The sequence below is a fragment of the Cibotium barometz genome, chromosome 39 (assembly GCF_041138505.1).
Source record: "Cibotium barometz isolate CiBa-2024 chromosome 39, ASM4113850v1, whole genome shotgun sequence".
Lineage (NCBI taxonomy): Eukaryota > Viridiplantae > Streptophyta > Polypodiopsida > Cyatheales > Cibotiaceae > Cibotium > Cibotium barometz.
In genome coordinates, this window is record NC_141084.1 from 31,015,910 (window position 1) to 31,037,442 (window position 21,533).

At 42.2% G+C, this 21,533-nt stretch overlaps 1 protein-coding gene across 3 annotated transcripts in view; it reads left to right on the top strand.

Moving 5' to 3' along the window:
- The first annotated feature begins 12,866 nt into the window (after positions 1-12,866).
- Positions 12,867-21,533, top strand: part of LOC147615983 (uncharacterized) — a 143,286-nt gene continuing 134,619 nt past the window's right edge. The window contains exons 1-2 of one of the 3 annotated variants that reach the window (XM_086778611.1): positions 12,867-13,038; positions 13,200-13,540. In XM_086778611.1, coding sequence (XP_086634737.1) covers positions 13,298-13,540 — 243 coding nt within the window. In that variant the 5' untranslated portion in view covers positions 12,867-13,038; positions 13,200-13,297. Of the gene's footprint in view, positions 13,067-13,199; positions 13,541-21,533 lie in introns of all 3 variants that reach the window. The other 2 variants (XM_086778612.1, XM_086778613.1) reach the window with 2 other exon arrangements.

Below are 21,533 nucleotides of genomic sequence, written 5' to 3' on the forward strand. Positions count from 1 at the left end.
AGTCACATTGCTGGCATCAAGGATGCCAAGTTGGCATGACAAGGAACTCAACAAGATTTTCGACACCAACTCATCTTTGTTGAGTTCCTGTCATGCCAAGTTGGCATGACAGGAACTCAACAAGATTTTCGGCACCAACTCAAAGAGCTCAAAGATCAACCTTCTTATGCAGTTTTACAAGCTCGACAAGAAGGAGACTGAGAGCATGGCACAACACATGAGTGAATTCAAAGGTATCAACTTAGTGCATTAAAGTCATTGAGGAAGATGAATATATTGTTGTATTGCTAAAAAGGACAAAGAACCTTATGAATCAATTGTTGCTACACTTAAAAATGTGCCCAACACTAAACTTCAAGATGTAGAATCATCTCTACTTGAACAAGAATCCAAATTCAAAGATAAAGAATCATTCAAATCACATTCAAGTGGGCAAGCACTATGTATACAAAGGGTGGGAGATTTAAAAAAGGACAAATCAATCCACATCTCAACTTCAAAGATGCTTCACTGTGGAAAACTTGGTCATACCAAGAATGAATGTCGCAATAAAGATAAACCAAAACGTGTTTGTGACTATTGTGGAAAAATTGGTCACCTAGAAGAAGATTTGCTATGACATTAAATTTTCATTTTCTATATCTAATTTGAAAATCAAACTCTTGTAGGATTTCAACCCATCTAGCCTTCCTTACTTTTAACTCCTTTTGAGTACTTAACTATCTAATACTTTCATGGTCAAATAATAGTTTAAAATTGGCACCATACAAATAATGACACCACTTTTTAAGAGCATGCACAATTGCAAACAGTTCTTTCTCATAAATTGAATAGTTACTTTGAGCTTTGTCCAACATTTTACTTTTAAATGCAACTGGCCTTCCCTTCTACAATAATAATGCTCCTATAGCAAAATTACTAGCATCCATTTCCAATATAAATGGTTCATTTGGATCCACCATTTGCCAAATTGGATTAAACATGTCCAAGCCATACTGTCTCTGCAGTAATCCAATACCATGTGGTGACCTAATCACCTCAATGCCCAAGAAATATATGAGCTCCCCCAGATCCTTCATCTCAAACTTCTGTCTTAGCAAGATCTTTATATCAAAGATCTCTGCATCGTGGTCCCCCGTAATGATCAAGTCATCTACATAGATGACAACAAGCACAAACCCTCTATCACCATGTCTCACATACAGCGAGAAATCTGCATTGGCTACATGAAAGCCAATAGTGACAAGATATTCAAAAATCTTGTCAGACCATGCTCTTGGTGCTTGTTTTAAGCCATACAAGGCTTTCTTCAACCTGCAAACATGCTCGGGGTGACCCACATCCTCATATCCAGGCGGCTGCAACATATACACCTCTTCTTTGCAAATCCCCATGCAAGAATGCATTCTTTACATCCATCTGATGTAAAGACCATTGCTTTGACGCAGCCACTGCTATCACAACTCTCACCGTTGCCATCTTGGCAACTGGGCTGAAAGTTTCCTCATGATCAATCCCATATGTCTGCACATATCCTTTGGCTACCAATCTAGCCTTGTACCTGTTTATGCTCCCATCACTGTTATGTTTAACTTTGTACACCCACTTGCATCCAATGGCTTTCTTGCCTTCAGGCAATTGCACTAAATCCCAAGTCTCATTTCCATATAGTGCATCCATCTCCTCATCCATAGCTTTCTCCCAACACACATTTCCAATAGCCTCATCAATGCATGTGGGCTCAACAACCTGCACAACCTTTGCCATATATGCATAGTGATGTGCCACATAACCATCATATGTAAATCTCTGCACAAGGTTCTTCACTCTCCCTGATCTTCGCAGCTTTTCATTCATGGCTTCCATAGCCTTCTTTACACCAGGTGTTCTCATAGTAGCTGGGATCCCAAGCTCCTCATCAAGGTCATATCTGAGCCACTAGACTCTCCATCAACATGAGAATGCCCTGCAGAAATGTCAAACATACCAAGGGGCTCAACCACTTTCTCTTTTCCTTTACGTGATGTACTAATCACATTTGCAGGACTGGTATCATGACGCAGCCTGCCACTCCATGGTCTATCAACAGACCCACTAGATGAGCTGGTCCACTCAAAGACTGTGATTGCTGACCTGCATTCTGTGCAACCACACTTCCACTCACATCAGCCCCAACAGCTTCTTTTTCAGCAGCATACCAGCTGCTCATCTCATCAAAGACAACATCCCTGCTTACCCTCAACTCACGTGTAGCAGGGTTATAACACCTGTATCCCTTTTGCTCAAGGGAATATCCAATAAACACACATTTTTCAGCTTTCGGATCTAGCTTAGTTCTCAGCTCATCTGGCACATGCACATATGCAATGCATCCAAAGACTTTCAGATGAGACAAATCTGGTTTTCTGCCAGTAAACCTCTCCTTTGGAGTTACATCATGTATGGCTACAGTTGGAGTCCTGTTCATGATGTATACTGCTGTAGAAACAGCCTCAGCCCAATAGCTATGCAGCATATTTTTCTCTTCCATCAATGCTCGCGCAATCTCAGCAATGTGCCTGTTTTTCCGCTCAGCACCTCCATTTTGCTGCGGAGTGTATCTGCATGTAAACTGTCTCCGAATACCATTCTTCTTAAAAAATTCAGAGAACTCATTGGAGAAGTACTCTCCCCCTCCATCTGACCTTAGGCACTTTACATATTTCCCTATTTGCTTTTCAACCAAAACTCTGAAATTTTGAAAGTGAGTGAACACCTCACTCTTCTCCATGATGAAATATACCCACACTTTCCTTGTGTGGTCATCAATGAAAGTCACATAATACCTACAGCCTCCCATAGATATGGTCTTTGTAGGACCCCATACATCTGAATGCACAATATCTAGTGCATTTCTGCTCACATATCTGTTACGTGGAAACACATGCTTTGTTTGCTTCCCAAATTGGCATGCTTCACATATTTTCTGCATACCTTCCACTTTAAATTTAGGCAGCCCTGTCACAATTCCTTTTGTCTGCATAGACTTCAATCTCTGCACATTTACATGTCCAATCCTTTTATGCCAAATGTCTGTGTCTGCAACAATTCCTGAACCATTTGCAAACATCGCAGCACTCATTTCAGGCATGTCTACATTCAACGTAAACATTCTACCCACTCTGTTGCCTTTTTTGCAACCAACCTGCACTTGTCTTTGAAATCTTCAACATAACACCCATCAGGGTTAAACCTACTAGCCCAATCAGCATCTATGTACCCATGTACACATATCTCTGTCCCAGTCTCATAGAATAGTTCACAATGCAAAGTAGACTTCACATACCTCAGTATGCGTCTCACTACATCCAAATGCGGTTTCCGTGGAACCTGCATAAACTGACTCACCAACCCAACAGCATAGCTCAAATCTGGTCTGGTGATCGTCATGTAGATCAAACTTCCTACTATGCGTCTGTACATAGTAGGATCCTCCAAGATCTCTCCTGAATCTGCACTCAACTTGCCATTCTGATCTAATGGCACAGAAATAGGCTTACAGCCTGTCATACCATACTTGGACAACATGTCCAAGCCATACTGTCTCTGCAGTAATCCAATACCATGTGGTGACCTAATCACCTCAATGCCCAAGAAATATATGAGCTCCCCCAGATCCTTCATCTCAAACTTCTGTCTTAGCAAGATCTTTATATCAAAGATCTCTGCATCGTGGTCCCCCGTAATGATCAAGTCATCTACATAGATGACAACAAGCACAAACCCTCTATCACCATGTCTCACATACAGCGAGAAATCTGCATTGGCTACATGAAAGCCAATAGTGACAAGATATTCAAAAATCTTGTCAGACCATGCTCTTGGTGCTTGTTTTAAGCCATACAAGGCTTTCTTCAACCTGCAAACATGCTCGGGGTGACCCACATCCTCATATCCAGGCGGCTGCAACATATACACCTCTTCTTTGCAAATCCCCATGCAAGAATGCATTCTTTACATCCATCTGATGTAAAGACCATTGCTTTGACGCAGCCACTGCTATCACAACTCTCACCGTTGCCATCTTGGCAACTGGGCTGAAAGTTTCCTCATGATCAATCCCATATGTCTGCACATATCCTTTGGCTACCAATCTAGCCTTGTACCTGTTTATGCTCCCATCACTGTTATGTTTAACTTTGTACACCCACTTGCATCCAATGGCTTTCTTGCCTTCAGGCAATTGCACTAAATCCCAAGTCTCATTTCCATATAGTGCATCCATCTCCTCATCCATAGCTTTCTCCCAACACACATTTCCAATAGCCTCATCAATGCATGTGGGCTCAACAACCTGCACAACCTTTGCCATATATGCATAGTGATGTGCCACATAACCATCATATGTAAATCTCTGCACAAGGTTCTTCACTCTCCCTGATCTTCGCAGCTTTTCATTCATGGCTTCCATAGCCTTCTTTACACCAGGTGTTCTCATAGTAGCTGGGATCCCAAGCTCCTCATCAAGGTTATATCTGAGCCACTAGACTCTCCATCAACATGAGAATGCCCTGCAGAAATGTCAAACATACCAAGGGGCTCAACCACTTTCTCTTTTCCTTTACGTGATGTACTAATCACATTTGCAGGACTGGTATCATGACGCAGCCTGCCACTCCATGGTCTATCAACAGACCCACTAGATGAGCTGGTCCACTCAAAGACTGTGATTGCTGACCTGCATTCTGTGCAACCACACTTCCACTCACATCAGCCCCAACAGCTTCTTTTTCAGCAGCATACCAGCTGCTCATCTCATCAAAGACAACATCCCTGCTTACCCTCAACTCACGTGTAGCAGGGTTATAACACCTGTATCCCTTTTGCTCAAGGGAATATCCAATAAACACACATTTTTCAGCTTTCGGATCTAGCTTAGTTCTCAGCTCATCTGGCACATGCACATATGCAATGCATCCAAAGACTTTCAGATGAGACAAATCTGGTTTTCTGCCAGTAAACCTCTCCTTTGGAGTTACATCATGTATGGCTACAGTTGGAGTCCTGTTCATGATGTATACTGCTGTAGAAACAGCCTCAGCCCAATAGCTATGCAGCATATTTTTCTCTTCCATCAATGCTCGCGCAATCTCAGCAATGTGCCTGTTTTTCCGCTCAGCACCTCCATTTTGCTGCGGAGTGTATCTGCATGTAAACTGTCTCCGAATACCATTCTTCTTAAAAAATTCAGAGAACTCATTGGAGAAGTACTCTCCCCCTCCATCTGACCTTAGGCACTTTACATATTTCCCTATTTGCTTTTCAACCAAAACTCTGAAATTTTGAAAGTGAGTGAACACCTCACTCTTCTCCATGATGAAATATACCCACACTTTCCTTGTGTGGTCATCAATGAAAGTCACATAATACCTACAGCCTCCCATAGATATGGTCTTTGTAGGACCCCATACATCTGAATGCACAATATCTAGTGCATTTCTGCTCACATATCTGTTACGTGGAAACACATGCTTTGTTTGCTTCCCAAATTGGCATGCTTCACATATTTTCTGCATACCTTCCACTTTAAATTTAGGCAGCCCTGTCACAATTCCTTTTGTCTGCATAGACTTCAATCTCTGCACATTTACATGTCCAATCCTTTTATGCCAAATGTCTGTGTCTGCAACAATTCCTGAACCATTTGCAAACATCGCAGCACTCATTTCAGGCATGTCTACATTCAACGTAAACATTCTACCCACTCTGTTGCCTTTTTTGCAACCAACCTGCACTTGTCTTTGAAATCTTCAACATAACACCCATCAGGGTTAAACCTAACCTGCAAACCCTACTCAATCATCTGGCCAACTAAAACTAGATTCTTTGTTATGTTTGGTACATGAAGTACATCTGCAAGGTACTTCACTTTGCCATCCTGCATAGACAATGGCACATCTCCAACGTGGGCAATTGGATGAGCAGTGTCATCCCCTGTTTCCATAAAACCTGGTCTTTCCGGGTTTTTCATCTCCTTGAACCACTCCCCATGACTCGTCATGTGGTTCAAAGCACCTGAATCCACATACATTACATTATCTTTTTGTGCTGCATCAACATTTTCAGACATGGCATTCACGACATGCTGCATAACAAACAACCTTTCATTATCCTCATTGTTTCTGCTCGAGGATGCATAGTTGTTTTGCTGCACTTTTCCATTTTGCATGTCAGCCTGCTTCTTATAACATTTTGCCTGCACATGTCCAGGCTTACCACAATAATAGCATTCACGTGCATCATTATACTGCCTTTGCCAATTTCCATGGCCTCTTTGACTCCCCCTGCCTCTGAATTCGCCTCTTCCACCTGCGTGTTGTTGTTGTTGTTCTTGATTCTGGGACTGTTGTTGTTGCTGCTGCTCTGCTGGCCATAATTCTGATTACCTGTTCGGCCACCTCCTTGACCGCGTCCACGGCCTCCTCTACCTCGTCCTCTTCCTGAACTCGTGTAGAAGAGCTGTTGCTCTGAACTGTTTTTGCTTTGTGAAGACTGTTGGTCTTCACCCAAGCTCTTCTCTTCGATAATCAGCATAGACACCAAATCTGTAAAGTTGGGAATGTTTTCCCAAGTCTGAATAGACATCTTGAATGCCTTGTATTGTGGCCCGAGACCACGTAGACAAACTTCCACCTTGTCATCATCATCTACTGACACACCATAAAATGCAAGGGATTCCACAATACCCTTTATCTTCAATGCAAGGGATTCCACAATACCCTTTATCTTCAATGCATAGTCATTCACAGACATGCCCTTTTTCTCCACAATATGAAGTTCGTTCTTCAACTGTATCTTGCGTGCCTTGGTATTTGTTTCATAGAGTTTAACCAAGGTGTCCCATGCCTCCTTGGGAGACTTGGCATCATGAATGTGTCTAATCATGGTGTCCTGTATACTAATGGAGAGCCAATACATAACCTTCCTAGCTCCTTGGTTCCAGTATTTAAACTCTTTCACATCTGCAGTAGTCAGATTTATATCCGGTATCTCCGGTGCCTCTTCATGCTCACCTTCTATGTAGTCCCAATAGCCTTTTCCCATCAGGAAATTTGTCAACATGAACCTCCAAGCATGGAAGTTATTCTTATCCAGCTTCTCAGCCACAATCTGTGTTATGCCATCATTAGACATCTTGCCAAACACACAATTTTACCAGAAACTGCACTCTGGTTTTTCTGCATAACCTGCAGTATTTTCTGCACAGCAGTACTGTAGTACTCTCAAATGTCACAACCAGTGACTTCAATGTGCATACATACACCCAATGGCAACTGTAGACCTCTTTGCAGCACCCACAGTGTCTGCACAGTCAATCTGTCTTCCTGCAGTTCTTAAAACAGAGTTCTGCAGCAGAGAATCGATGACTTACCCGCAGTGCTCGAAATCGCCTGCTTTCTGAAAAACAGAGGTCCAGATGCGCCCGAAACGCGTTTTCAGCCCAAAAATCTCAGTCCGATAGGACCAGTTCGATAGGACTATATAGTTGCCCTATAGCTTCCCACGAAGAAAGCTCCTCAATCAGAGACCGTTTGTCGGTGCCTCCCGTAGAGCTCCCGACAAGGGTGTAGTCACCAACACAATAGGGAAGAGTAGTTGAAGCTCTTACCCTCGTACCACTTCCTGTGGTTCTCTTGCTTGCAGCTCAGCCCTTAGCACGAACCAGGCTCTGATACCATGAAAAGATGCAGGGGGGGAAGAGAGCTTGAGCTCTTGCAAGCACACACACACACTCACAAAATCCTAATAGAGAACACACAAGGTGAGAGGCTGAAAATCTTCTTCTTCTCTACTCAACACTCAACACACCATATACAAGAATAAGAGTACTCATAATCTTCTTCATTTTCAAGAAGTTATTCCTTTCAAAACAGTTCCTTGAATGAATCCCAAGAATCGGGTACTTGCCTAGCTTCCGCTAAACTCATCCCCCACCACTTATAAGATTTGCCTTGTAAGGATTATAGGATAGCTTCAATGGGTGGTTATGATCAGGCACATATCTTAAAAGATGCAAATCTTGCCATTTTTCTAGAAAAATATGGACCGCATCTTTATTTCTCTCCTTCTTTTCTCCACTAAAAGTGGGTGCCTTTAAATCTTTGAATACCATATCCTAGTCTCTAGTTTTTGGATCCTCTTTAACTATGGTTTCATTCGATCCTTTTTCTAGAGTTTTTTCCCTTCCCTCATCAATGTTTTTAGATATTTCTTTTACTTCCAATTCTTCCCCTCCTATCAAGGAGCTAAGAAGACCCATCTTTTTCTCAAGTGTCTATTTCATTTGTTTTTGTATTATTGTCTTCCATATGGAAAGAGGACATTGGGTTTTCCCCCTTCTCCCCATTTTCATCCTTCCCACCTTGAAAAGCCATTTACTCTAACAATAAGCAAAATGGAAAGTTTCTTACAAAGTAAAAAATATGCAACACAACAACCTTACTTGGTTAGATAATTATGAATTATCTCAAATGATGTGAAGAATAATTTTGTTGATTCCTTTCTCACCTGATTATATCTTGCAACATGATACACTGGAGTAGATGCCCAGATGGGACAGCATAGCAAGGTATGAAACAAACATTTTTGTGCTCCAAAATAAGGGTGTTACATTTTTTAAATGGAATTAAGAGAGATGTTTTCTTTACAGGTTGATGGCAACATAGCTATAACTTTTGGGATAGCATGTAGAAGCATCATGTAAAAAAAGAGCAAGTGATAGTAGAGCTTTATGTAGGATGTGGAGATTGTGCTATGGTAGCACAAAAATTAGGCATGAACATTGTTTGTATTGATCCTGAAGAGGACGTTGTGGAGGGTGTCTTGATGAAGATTTCATTGTAGTGCAATAAACATATTTGTTTGTGAATATTCAAGTGAGACTGGGTTTAGCAATTGTTTATAATTATGTCATGATCTCGTTTTTCATATTAAAGAAGAGAGAAAGAGGGCGAGAGAACCCCATGTTGGGGTTTTGTAATAAGATATCATTAATAGTTTGCAATGATGTTTATGCAAAACATATCGTATACAAAGCAACAAAGAATCGACATTTTCTGTATTGTGTAGATGAATAAGGTAGTGTTAAGTTTGTAGACTTGCGGATATGTACACAAAACATGAGTTAAGTAAGCAAAGAGAAGGAGAGAGAGAGAGAGAGAGAGAGAGAGAGAGAGAGAGGGAGGGGGAGAAGGATAGAGAGAGTGAGTAAAGAGAAGGATAGAGAGAGTGAGATAGGGAGGACATAGAGAGTTAGCAAAGAGAGAGAAGGATAGAGAGAGTGAGATAGGGAGGATAGAGAGAGTGAGTAAAGAGAAGGATAGACAGAGTAGGATAGGGAGGATAGAAAGAGTTAGCAAAGAGAGAGAAGTATAGAGAGAGTGAGATAGGGAGGATAGAGAGAGTGAGTAAAGAGAAGGATAGAGAGAGTGGTATAGGGAGGATACAGAGAGTGAGTAAAGAGAAGGATAGAGAGAGTGAGGTAGAGAGGACAAAGGGAGTTAGCAAAGAGAGAGAAGGATTGAGAGAGTAGGAGAGGGAGGATTGAGAGATTGAGTAAAGAGAAAGATAGAGAGAGTGGGATAGGGAGGACAGAGAGTGAGCAAAGAGATGGATAGAGAGAGAGAGAGAGAGAGGAAGATATAGAGAGCGAGAGAGAGAGGAGGAGGATAACAGGTAAGAGAAGAATATAGAGGGAGAGGGAGGGAGGATAGAGAGAGGGATGGTAGATAGAGAGAGTGAGCAAAGAGACAGATATCGAGAGAGAAGAGCAACAAAAAGACTTGAATGTCGTCTTTTGGAAAGAGGAGAGGAAGGAACGATGGTAATAGATCTCAGGGGGTTCACCTATAAATATGTCAGTGTAGCACGTGAGTTCATCAGGAGGGGTATATTAATTCAAAAAAGTTACAAAATTACATTTACATGAGAGGTTTTTAAAACCAATTTTGAAAAAAAATCGTAAGTTTATGAAAAAAAATGGGTCATTTTATTTATAAAAGTATGTAAGTGTAAGGGGTTTTTAAAATACCCCTTGAATGCACATGACACATAAAATTTCTTGCAAGTGGATCAAAATGTAGCCACCTAACCTAAAGTCTATCCTTAAATCCTTCTTATATGACTAGAGCTACACAAAAGTCTATCCCTCTTACATGACTAGAGCTACACCCAAGTCTATCCCTTTTACATGACTAGATCTACACCAAAGACTACTTGCCATTTGCATTCACAAATAAGTGTTATCTTACACATCATTAATATACAAAAAGGACAATTATCAAAATTTTATCCCTCTTACATGACTAGAGCTACACCCAAGACTGCTTACCATTTGTATTTAGCAATAAATGTTATCATATACATCATTAATAAACAAAAAATAACAATATCATTAATTAAAAAATAACAATTAGTAAATTTCAAAATTTCAATTTTCCATGTTGACTAATAGCCTTTCTCCCACTGTTCACAAAAAACTTGCAAAACTATATACAATTCTCCTATTCACTTGTAAAATTTATTTTATCATCTTTAATAAGTCTACAAAATATAATACATTTAATTTATGATTTAGTTTAAATATATGCAAAAAAGCCAGCTAAAATTTTAAGTCATAATTTTTATGATTTGTTAAGATATTTTTCGTTTGTGAACACTGCTTTAACCTTGCATAGTCCTACCTAGCTAGACTGATTACGTGAGCAGATCATTTGCCCCCCATTGGATAAGTAGAGAGCATGAATGCTTTTAGTGCCTTGTGGATGAGAGAGAGAGAGAGAGAGAGAGAGAGAGAGAGAGAGAGAGAGAGAGTTTAGGAATAACATAAAAAACTTAAGTAAATAATCACATCAAGTCATAAAGTCTTCAAGGTTCTACTTTTTTCAAGAAAAGCAGTATGGAAAAGATAATGTTTGATATTAAAAATTCCTATTGATTTTTTTCTTAGCAAAAGTTTAAACTATCTTAATGTCAAACCTTTCACAAAGGAAGGAGAAAAAATGTTGCAATGGAGAGAGAGAGAAAAGGAGATCTTACTACTAGAAACTAGCAAAAGTTTAAACTATCTTAATGTCAAACCTTTCACAAAGGAAGGAGAAAAAATGTTGCAATGGAGAGAGAGAGAAAAGGAGATCTTACTACTAGAAACTAGCACTGGTGTGCAAGATTATGCGTTAATAACTTTAAAAGACATGGTGATAGATGGTGATTTTATGATGTTTCATCCTTGGCCTAATGATGGATATAAAATTATGAGGTGTGTCAAGAAGAATTTGAAAGCAAGACAACACTAAGGGGGTTGTCTCCATGTGACCATGTTCATTTTTGCTATAGGATTGCAATGGATAAACATACAAGCACATTAAAACCCTTGACCGTTTAAATTGTATATAATTATGTCTAATGGTGTCTACAGGGTCTTCTCGACGTGTGTGTGGGCAAGGTCAACAATTTTTTTTCCTTTTTGCCTAATACAAGGTTCTTTTTTTTTTGGTATAGTCATAAGAGCACAAATGGGTGGTGGGAATGTCAAAAGGAGAAAAATGCATTAACTTGAAAAAGACAAATTGAATGGGAATGATTGATTTTTTGACATTCAAATTGTGTCTTTTTTAGGTTAATGCATTTGAGCATGGAGTTAATCATCAATTTGTAGGGGGGAAATTTAGAAATGAAATGTTTTTAACATCTAAAAATCTATTGTCTAAGATGAGCGGGAAAAATTAGCCTTGGCAGTGGGCATGATGGTTAAAACATTGTTAAGAGTTATGGAGTACGACTTTTGTTTGGTGCAACTAAACCAAAAATTTTTGTAGTCTGCAAGGTGTGTGAGCATGTAGCAACAAAACACAAGAAATTGTCTGCTACTCATGCAAATGGGCATAGAGAGGGTGAAGATGAAAGTAGGTTGACACTACTGGATGGATGCAAATGAAGCCATTCTGCTCATAATTTACCAATGCAATCCCACGAACACAGGTTGAGCAAGAAGTTTATGGTTTATGAAGAAAAGAGTGGCTCACAGAAGATATTAGCATGGAGAGAAACATATGAACGATTTAGAAACGTTCTTAAAATTTTTTTTTGACGATCATACGTAGTTTGAATTGAGAGAGAGAGAGAGAGAGAGAGAGAGAGAGAGAGAGAGAGAGAGAGAGAGAGAGAGAGAGAGACGATGTTTGCAGTTTCAATCGAGAGAGAGAGGGACAATGTTTGTAATTATATATATATATATATATAGAAAGAGAGAGAGAGAGAGAGAGAGAGAGAGAGAGAGAGAGAGAGGTATTAACGTCATAGAATGCAACACGAGGGCATATACGACCAACGGTCTTTGTGATTTGGACGATCACAGTCGATTTTTTAAAATTAATTTGAATTGGGCACTAATAATTTTTTTAAAGCACATTGATGATTATATAAAGTTTGTCTAAGGGTTGGTGACCTTAGACAATTCATTAATTAGTGCCTGCTTGCAGGATTGGGACAGATTGCACCTCCACCCCTCGCTAGATAAGTATGCGAGAATCCATTCGGCAGTGCCCATAAGTATGCAGCCAGACCGATAAGTATGCAGTCGGGATCGTCCCGAACCCCCTGATAAGCAGTTGGTTACGATCCTGTGCCGTCATCGGAAAAGTAGCCATTTCTCTGCTTTCCGGTTCTGCCGAAGTGTTTGTAATGCACAACATCCTTAGCAAAGGGCACGGATGAAACCCCTTACACTTGGGAAATCCCACTCTTAAAGGAGCGAGCTTGAAAGAAGGTGACAGGTGGAAAATGGACAGTGGGCACATCTATATGCGCCTTTATGATAGCAAGATTAAGAAAAAACATTAGGAACGCTTTAATATAACGATTCCCCCGCCTTCTCAGCGCACAAACCTGTCTCGCACTCGAAAGCGAGCTTCTCCCTCCATTTTGTCCACGCAGAAAGCTTCCATTGCCATAGCCGGACGGTTTGGCCACAAGGAAAGCTTCTATTGCCATAGCCGGACGGTAACCTATTTGTTCTGCAGAGGGTTTTGTATTCTCTCTCTCTCTCTCTCTCTCTCTCTCTCTCTCGTTTTTTACTACATTGTCTGCACAGGTTTAGCTCACTCTCTTTCGCCTCAGCCTCATTTCATCATTAGGTTTTTACAGCCTCTTCCCTTCTGCAGATGGCAACATCAAACTCGTACATTATGCAACCTTGAGGCCGGAAGAAGAAGCGGCAGACGCAAGCCGTGGAAGGTTCTTTGGCACGTGCGCGCACAGAATGACGCACGTGCTCAGATCGAAGGGGGCTCAGGCGTCGAAGCAGAAGGTAGATAAAGCTAAGGGTAACGCTATGTACGCCACCCCTTCGGCAAAAGCTCTGCGGTTGGTGTACTGTGATGAGAGTGGCACATTTCGAATGGGCGCAGAGGCTGTGGCCACCCTTCAGCTCGTCAAAGGGCCCCTCGGCGTGGTCTCGGTGTGCGGTCGGGCGCGGCAAGGCAAGAGCTTCATCCTTAATCAGGTATATGATTCCCTTCTGTGAAACACGATCTTCCAAATTTTTCACGTGTGTAAAATAGCGAGATTACACACTTAAGTATCAAAGAGAGAGAGAGAGAGTCTTCAAAAGACCCAAAGGGTTTATGAGACCAAACAAAGTGTTACAATATTTCCATGAGATAACTTAGACCATTGAAAACACAGACTAGGTACACATGTACAATAATCATAAGTCACTTATATAGTGACGGTTGTTGCCACATACAACCATCCAGTCATAAATAGCAAGTATACATAGATTTCGTCTGAGTTGCGGCCAGTTGATATTGTGCTAATTCTTTCTATCTTTAGCGGTGCATGTGCCCTATCAACTACTTATTTGCTGTATTAATTCTTTCTATTTGCTACTTCCCTTAGTGTTAGGCTTCATTATGGCAGAGTCTACCCTGCATCTTCGGAGGTTTGATAGAAACTCAGTACAAAGGGCTTTGTGTGTGAATATATGCTCTTATGTGTGTGTGTGTGTGTGGAGTGCGTGTGTCAGAGCATATCTTGATACAGAGTTCTACACCCATTATTGGGCATTGATGACATTAGTGGGGATGTTGTAGTATCTAGTCCATACTATGCATAATGGAGTTGATAGTTATATAGTCTTGTGGGTTGACTACCATAAGTATATAACATGCACGTTCCTAAAAGGTGAATTTGGACATGTTCCTGGATTCATCTAGGTATATAATTCAGCCATATTAGCGGACATGTAGATTTTCCATTGTGAAGTTTTAGTCTGAGTTGCGGCCAGTTGATATTGTGCTAATTCTTTCTATTTTTAGTAGTGCATTTGCCCTATCAACTACTTATTTGTTGTACTAATTCTTTCTATTTGCTATTTCCCTTAGTGCTAGGCTTCATTATGGCTGAGTTTGCCGTGCATCTCCGGAGGTTTGACAGAAACTCAATACGAAGGGCTTTGTGTGAATATATGCTTGTGTGTGTGTGTGTGGAGTGCATGTGTGAGAGCATATATTGATAGAGAGTTCTACACCCATTATTGGGCACTGATGACATGAGTGGGGATGTCGTAGTATCTAGTCTATACTATGCATAATGGAGTTGATAGTTTTATAGTCTTGTGGGTTGACTACCATGAGTATATAGCATGCACGTTCCTAAAAGGTGAATTTGGGCACGTTCTTGGATTCATCTAGGTATATATATATATAGATTTATTAATCATGAGCCTTAGCTACTTGGATCAGTTTGCTTCTCGTAATCTTAAGGCTCCTCTAACCTAGCCAGGTTAGGCCCTAATCCGAAAGATTAGTATTAGGTCTGTAACGTGCTTCCCCTCCTGGGACATTTACTCCTAAATGAAGTCGGGGAATTGATGTTTCAAATGAGCCTCTATCTCCCAAGTTGAGTCCTTCTCTGTCCTATCTTTCCACTTAATTTTATATTTAGGGATAACCTTATTTCTAAGATGCCTCTCCGTGCAGTAAAAAAATGAGCCCCGATTATGTGGAACAAAGGTTAAGTCCTCAACCTCTACAAGTTCTTGAGGAGTAACAACCGAGACGGTCCATCTATATGCGTGCATGAAACCACTGAACTATCTCCGAATACCATGCATGCATCGGTGTAATGGTGGCGGCCATTTCAACAAGGAAGAGGGAAATCCAACTCGTCTCACCCGCTTCCTCTCCCTCTCCCTCTCACGATATAACTACATAGAGGACTCTAGTGCTAGCTGTGGGAGGTGATCTATCTATAGAGTGTATACATGTTAGAGAGAGAGAGAGAGAGAGAGAGAGAGAGAGAGAGAGATTAAAGGTTTGCTAAAGACCCTGTGGGCCTATGAGACCAAAGTGATACAATAATGTCCAAGCTCAAGGCTGCATATCCCCGTGTCACTTTGGCATGTGTTGCGGGAAGCATGGTGAAGTGTGTTAGCACATTCATCCCCAGTTTCTGCCCATTTCTGGTGTCCTTTTGGTCCCTTTTGCATGGCCCTTGATTGTGGGCTCGCCACCCCTATTTTACATATTTTTTTGGGATTTTTCCTAGCCCAGATGGTTTTTTCCCAGTCGGCCAGTTTCAGTAGTTCCAATCGGCCAAGAATAGGTGGGCTGGCCTCTCAGTCTTGTATCTTGCCTAGTCTATCTTTTGCTCCCTCACTTGCTTGTGTCTCTTGCTTGGGACTGTATTGCTTCAGTATATTTAGCATAGTTGCTCCATATCTCTCTCTCTTGCACTCTCTATTCAGCACACTCTAGTGCTCTTTTGCTTTCGCTCTATGCACTCTTTCATGGTGTCATCGCTCCCGGTTCAGCGATTCCATTTGCTGCCCTAGATTTAGCCCTATTTATAGCCCCTCAACCTCTGTGTTTTTCTCAAATTTGCAGCCTTCTTCTTGCTCCTTTTGGTTGATCTCCTTCAGTTTGGCTTCATCGCTTGTAGCCGAAAGGTAACTTTTTCATTAGCGTTTCGTTCCTACTTGGAGTTTGGATCTAGGCGGCTTGTTTTTTTCAGGACAGCAGTCCCTCTTTGGCTGTGTTTTCCTCTCCGGTGGACATTCCCTTTTGCAGGGGGGGGACTCTGGTGGTTCGGGCTTTGGTGGCACCCTTGGTACCTATGGAGGACACTTCTTCTTCTGAGATTGTGCATATTTTTGTGAGGAGAGCCCAAGCTACAGTCCTAGTTGATGCCCTTCCCTCTTGCACCCTCTTACAGCATATTCCCAAGCCGTGTGTGGCTGCCTTTTCTCTCTATATCAAATTTGCATTTTTTGCTTCCCTCTTTTGGTGGCCTCAAGGTTGGAGGTATAATCAATAGAAGCTTCAGCGTTTTTTGCTACAGGAGGTTTTTCAAGTGCTGTCCAGCCTCTTACGGTTGCGTTTTGGTGGGAGGAAGGGACCTACATCAACATTTTTTGATTTGGACAGTGTTTTATCTTATGAGGTTTGGTCCTATTGATTGGATCAATGATGACAGCTTCAGATTTGGCTCCCATACCACTTTCTTGTTATTCCTAGGTGAGGCAGACAAGTTGGATGGTGGTAACTTTCAATCATGGAAGTTGCAGGTTACTTCTATTCTTAGGGAGTACGGGTTGATGGAGTTTCTCTCGTACAATAATCGGTGCTTGTCGGACCTTGCCTCTGCGGAAGATGTGCGTCGGTGGAGGAAGACTGACGGACAGATCCTTTCCTTTCTCCTCCTGAATTGTCAGGATTCGGTTCTTCGACACTTCATCTATGCTCCTGATGATGCTTCTACTTTCTATGTGTGGCAGTTGCTTTGTGACCTGTATGGTGCTGCTAATGATCGACAGATGGTTTCTACTTTTGGGTGCTATGCAGTCAGTGATCTTATGGATACTTCTTTTGGAGATGTTTTTGCAGTGAAGGATAGTGGGCTAGTTTTGCTCACTGCATCTGAGGAGTTTGTTTCTCTTGTTGCCTTGCCTTCAGTTTTTGTGCATACTTCTCCTTGCCAGGATGATATATATCTGGTAATGTTTTTGAGGAAGATAGTGGGCTATCTTTGCTCACAGCTTCTGAGGGGGATTTGCCTCCTATTGCTTCGCCTCGGACTCTTTCTTCGTCAACTAGTGACCAGGATGTGTTGTTGGTCTCTTTGCCTATTATGGAGGAGCCTGCTTCTACGCTGTATGATGCTATTGAGGAGGCTACTACTACTTCAATTACCACTACTGTGAATGTTCCTATTTCCCTTACTCTGTGTGAGGATTCTGGATTGTGGTCAGGGGTGTCCGTGATCGTGCCTGGGACACAGTGATACTTCCAAGGATTGAAGGATTGGGATTTGGATTTGATTGGGCTTGTGGAGTCCCGACATCAGTTTTCAGAGGGGGTAGTTGAGTTCTTCCATCTGGCGATGCCGACCTTCAAGGAGGATGCTATCGTACAACATTTGGCTACTCTTGGTACAGAGTTGGAGGAGATGGACTCTTTCTTTTGAGAGTATTATCTTCTTGGAGCTACAGGCTTCTAGGGATTTCTGTGGCACTGTGTTTACATTTGGGTTTGGCACCGATATTTGGAGCAGCAGGAGGCAACCTACATGGTTGTTTACTTCTAGGGGAGCAGTGTACCTGGGAGCTTGTTCTGTTGCTTTTGTAGTTGAGTTGCTGTGGAGATTGCTTGTGGAGCTTTCTTGGTACCTGTTGTTGCTTCATTCTTTTGTCTTTGACAAAGGATGACTTCTTTGGCTTCTCGGAGTTTGTTCTGCATCCGGTGCTGAGAGGGGGTGTTAGCACATTCACCCCAGTTTTTGCCCATTTCTGGTGTCCTTTTGGTCCCTTTTGCATGGCCCTTGATTGTGGGCTGGCCATCCCTATTTTACATATTTTTCTAGGATTTTTCCCAGCTCGTATGGTTTTTTCCAAGTCGGCCAGTTCAGTCCTCCAGTCAGCTAGTGCTTTTGCTTTCGCTCTGTGCATTCTTTCAAAGCGTGGGCCATTGAAAGTGACCAAGGTCACCGCGAAACGTTTCACTATCAAAACGAAACTATGCTGAAACGATTTATTTTGGAACAAAACGTTTCAACAACAGGTAGGTGGACAATGAAACGTTGGACTGAAACAATCATATACATAAAATGTGAAGGTATTGGCCAATAGTTATAAGATGATATTAGCATATTTATCATCAGTAAACAAAGAAGACATACAAAAGAGAAGAAATAGGATGAAAGAAGGAAAGAGAGAATTATAAAAGCTAAAAAGCACACAAAATCACAACCTTTTTCCCCACATGAAACGATATGGTTTCAATCTGCACATGAAACGTTTCAACACTGAAACGTGAAACGAGTTTCAAAGCCACCGAAACGAGTTTCATGGTGACTATGAAAGTGACACCAAGGTAGACATAGGATGAGACAATCTCCACATGATCCCGAAGCTCACTCTTGGATGAAGGGGCTGGAGGTATTGAAGACCATTACCTTGGTTTTACCAAGGTTAATAGTGAGGTCCTGTTGAGTGCAAAAATCTTGTAAGGCATCCAAATGTCTTTGAAGCCCCTTGGCTGAATTTGAAAGGAGGATGATGTTATATGCATAAAGTAGTAGGGCGGTCAATATGCTTGCTGGTGTGGGACTATCCCTACCTAATCTGTCAATGAAGCTTGAGATCTTATCAATGTAGAGGCCAAAAAGAGTGGGTGTAAGAGGACAGCCTTGTTTCATCTTAATGGCACCGGAAATCTCGTGCAATGTACATCCTAGGGTTCTCATTGTTTGGTGACAAACTCATAGAGGGTGATGATGCTCCAAACCATGTCAGATGGGACTCCTATCTCCTGTAGACATTGCAAGAGGCGGGCTCGGGGTACGATATCAAAAGCTTATGCGGAAATCCACAAAGCAACACTAAATCATGTGATGTCGTGCTCTACCCTCCTTGATGATGGAACGAAGGAGTGCCATGTGTCCGGTCAAGTGATAGGTGTGGGGGGGTCAATGTTCTCAAAGTTTCCTCCAAGCCTTTGGAGTTCGGTCCCGAGAAGAGTCAAAATAACTCATCCTCTTTCTGAGCATAGAACTCCCATTTCTTGCGTTGAGTGAGGCATTGAGAAATCTGTTGCGCTTGGCACTTTGTTATATCCTCAATCCGTCGGCATTCGTCATCATACCAATAGTTCTGGGGCATGGAACCACAAGGTGGCTTGGTGGCAGACCACCGTGTGCATATGAAAGAAGTGGTGGCAGATGTGTGGAGAATGGTGGTGAGCTGTGATGTGAGGGCAGGTAGGGGGACAAAAGGATCCACATCTTGGACGGTGGCGGTAGATGTGGTTGGAGTAAATAGGGTCATGCTCGTGATGAAAATGGACCTAGGTGTAATGTGAGATGGGTGGTGGTGGCGGGGGGGGGGGGGGGGGGGGGGTTGCGGATGTTGTGCAAGTAAGAGTGAAAGAGAAGTAGGCATGCTCAGCTTCAAAGGGGGGTGAGGGCGTCGGAGGAGGGCTATCGGGAAATCCCGTTATAGATAACAAACTCCCAGCTCTAGAAAATGTCACACCCATACACCGTGACCTCACGATCTTGTGATAATCTCTGTAACCTTGTGTCAGTGATGTCCAACTCCTATGGTCTAATTTGGCCGTCCAGATCAAGTAGTGGGACCTAGTGACTCCCTGTCCTGGCGTTGAAGTCCCTGAGCAGGAGGACTTCCGCCCAGCTGCGAGAACTCTGTAATATCCCCATATAATGGTAAGTACAGTGATTGGCCATGCTGTGTGGTGTAAGGGGAGTGGTTGGGTGCGAAATAACACACTGCAATATGGATGACTCTGTCCCCTATCATGTGCACGCCTGTGCCATGGCTAATCTCCAGCATGAACATCATCAATCCCTGATTAGGACATCATTTAGGGCATCATTAGCAGTAGCATTAGCATCAATATCATCCTCAGCATCCTTGCCATCCTCAGTATCATTAGCATTAGTAGCATCAGCATCAGCAACATCATCATCATCATCATCAGCTTCAGCACCATCATCATTATCATCAGCAGCATCAACATCATCATCACCATGAGGGTTTGGATGACCTGTCGGCAGCCAGCAGGTGGTCTAGGCAGCAGTCGGCTATCATCAGCATGAAGGCCAGAACATGAGACAACATTGAAGTAAAACGCAGCAAATTAAATAGGATTTAATCCATATTTTTGTCCAGCAGCTGGCCGACAGCATTTGTTGCTGGCCGAGCAGCATACTCGACTTATATCTAAGCAAAAGGCTTCAATTCAGTCAGTACATTCAGTTCATTCATTCATTCATCAGTAGAACTCACTAGTAGAAGTCATGTAGGGCCAAAGGTCACCCCTATGGAGCTGACCAAGGGCCTAAACCATGTGAAGTCAAACATCCACCTTTTTGTATCATATGAAATACAAGAAAACCTGACACGAACTCTCTCTTCTTCTCTCTCCTCTGTCTTAATCATGTGTTTAAACTTTATTTAGCATCTTGTTCTTGATCAGGCCTAGGGTTGTGGATCAGTATAGCAAGGCTTTTGCGCATGCAACATCCTCAGTAAGGTGTAGCCGCACCCAAAGATACCGTGTATCCTCGTCCTTCCGGACAATGCTGAGAATCTGTTGGAGGTGGGGTCTAAAAAGGAGAGCTACCCCTTTGGAGCTAGGTAATCCACTCGATGTGTGGCTCTTGCCTTGGAAAGCTGATTCCCACTCAAATCCAGCTATGTATGGTAAACCCCTCTTAAGGCTCTGATGAGTCTCTGTATAGAAAATGATATCCCAGCCTGTGAGTCTCACTCAAACCTCCTGGATTCGACCAGAGGGGGTCATAGCAATTCTGTACTACTAACCTCAGGTGTTTGGTCTCATAGACCCCGTGTCCCTATTTGGGACGGTGCTTAGTGATAATGTTACCTAAATACTGGATTGGACTGCTTACCTCAGATTTGGTCTGCGTTGACCCCCTTACAGGCTGCAAATCGGTGGCCTGAGGTTTCCAGATTCAGGGCTTCAGCAGATGACCTTCTCCTGGTGCGTTTACCTCCTTGCGTGCTGCTGTTGAGGGCTGCCAGAAGTCAGGCTAATGCTAGACATAAAGATGGGAGAATGAGGAAATTGCACACCCTTATATATGTGCTGGGGGGCTCAGTGGTGTAGGCTGACCAGGTGTAGGGCTGGGTGACTCGGCCCCCTTTTTCCTAGCCCTTGGCGGTCAATGTGGGATGCCCATTGGCTGCCACAGCCCTTCTACATCTTGCCCCACATCCTTTACATAGATGATAGATCCTTGGCAAGTTCCAGGATTCCTTGTCTTCCGGTTGCTGTTAGTGTCACTTGCGAGAGCTTATGACCGTCGTAAACACAACCTTAGTCTGACTAAATTGCACTTAATGATGTTCAAGAGACAGATAAATATGTGTCAATGCAATGCAGCTATATTAGATGAATGAATGATGTTACAATGAGATCCAAATGGATCTATACTGCTGAATATGCTGCCTATAT